At 39.6% G+C, this 321-nt stretch overlaps 1 protein-coding gene across 1 annotated transcript in view; it reads right to left on the reverse strand.

Moving 5' to 3' along the window:
* The window catches only part of LOC107465274 (phospholipase D zeta 1-like), a 13,526-nt gene that overhangs the window by 10,897 nt on the left and 2,308 nt on the right, over nt 1-321 (reverse strand). Inside the window, exon 2 of the mRNA XM_021131856.2 lies at nt 203-316. Coding sequence (XP_020987515.2) covers nt 203-316 — 114 coding nt within the window. The remainder of the gene's footprint in view (nt 1-202; nt 317-321) is intronic.

Consider the following 321-nt stretch of genomic DNA (forward strand, 5'->3'; position numbering starts at 1 on the left):
TACTTGAATACTTATAGCTTTTCTCCTTTTCTGCATGACTCAAGTCAACCAATTTGACCAACAATGGAATAAACCAAAATCAATTACGCAGTCAGTTGAACCAACCAAAAGTTTTGGTGCATGAATCAGATTTTAACTAAGACACAGAAATCAAAGAGCAAGAAAATGAAAAATCTTCTCGAAAAAAAGAAGTGGTACGTGCCTGCTTGTACTCCAACTCAATTGTATAAGAAAGCAAGATTGGGCTAATTTCTCCGGTCTCCGGTCGCGACACCGAAACGATTGTTGCTTTCGGCAATTCGTCGAAAATCGACGTGGCCG

This window comes from Arachis duranensis, chromosome 9 (assembly GCF_000817695.3).
Source record: "Arachis duranensis cultivar V14167 chromosome 9, aradu.V14167.gnm2.J7QH, whole genome shotgun sequence".
Classification (NCBI taxonomy): domain Eukaryota; kingdom Viridiplantae; phylum Streptophyta; class Magnoliopsida; order Fabales; family Fabaceae; genus Arachis; species Arachis duranensis.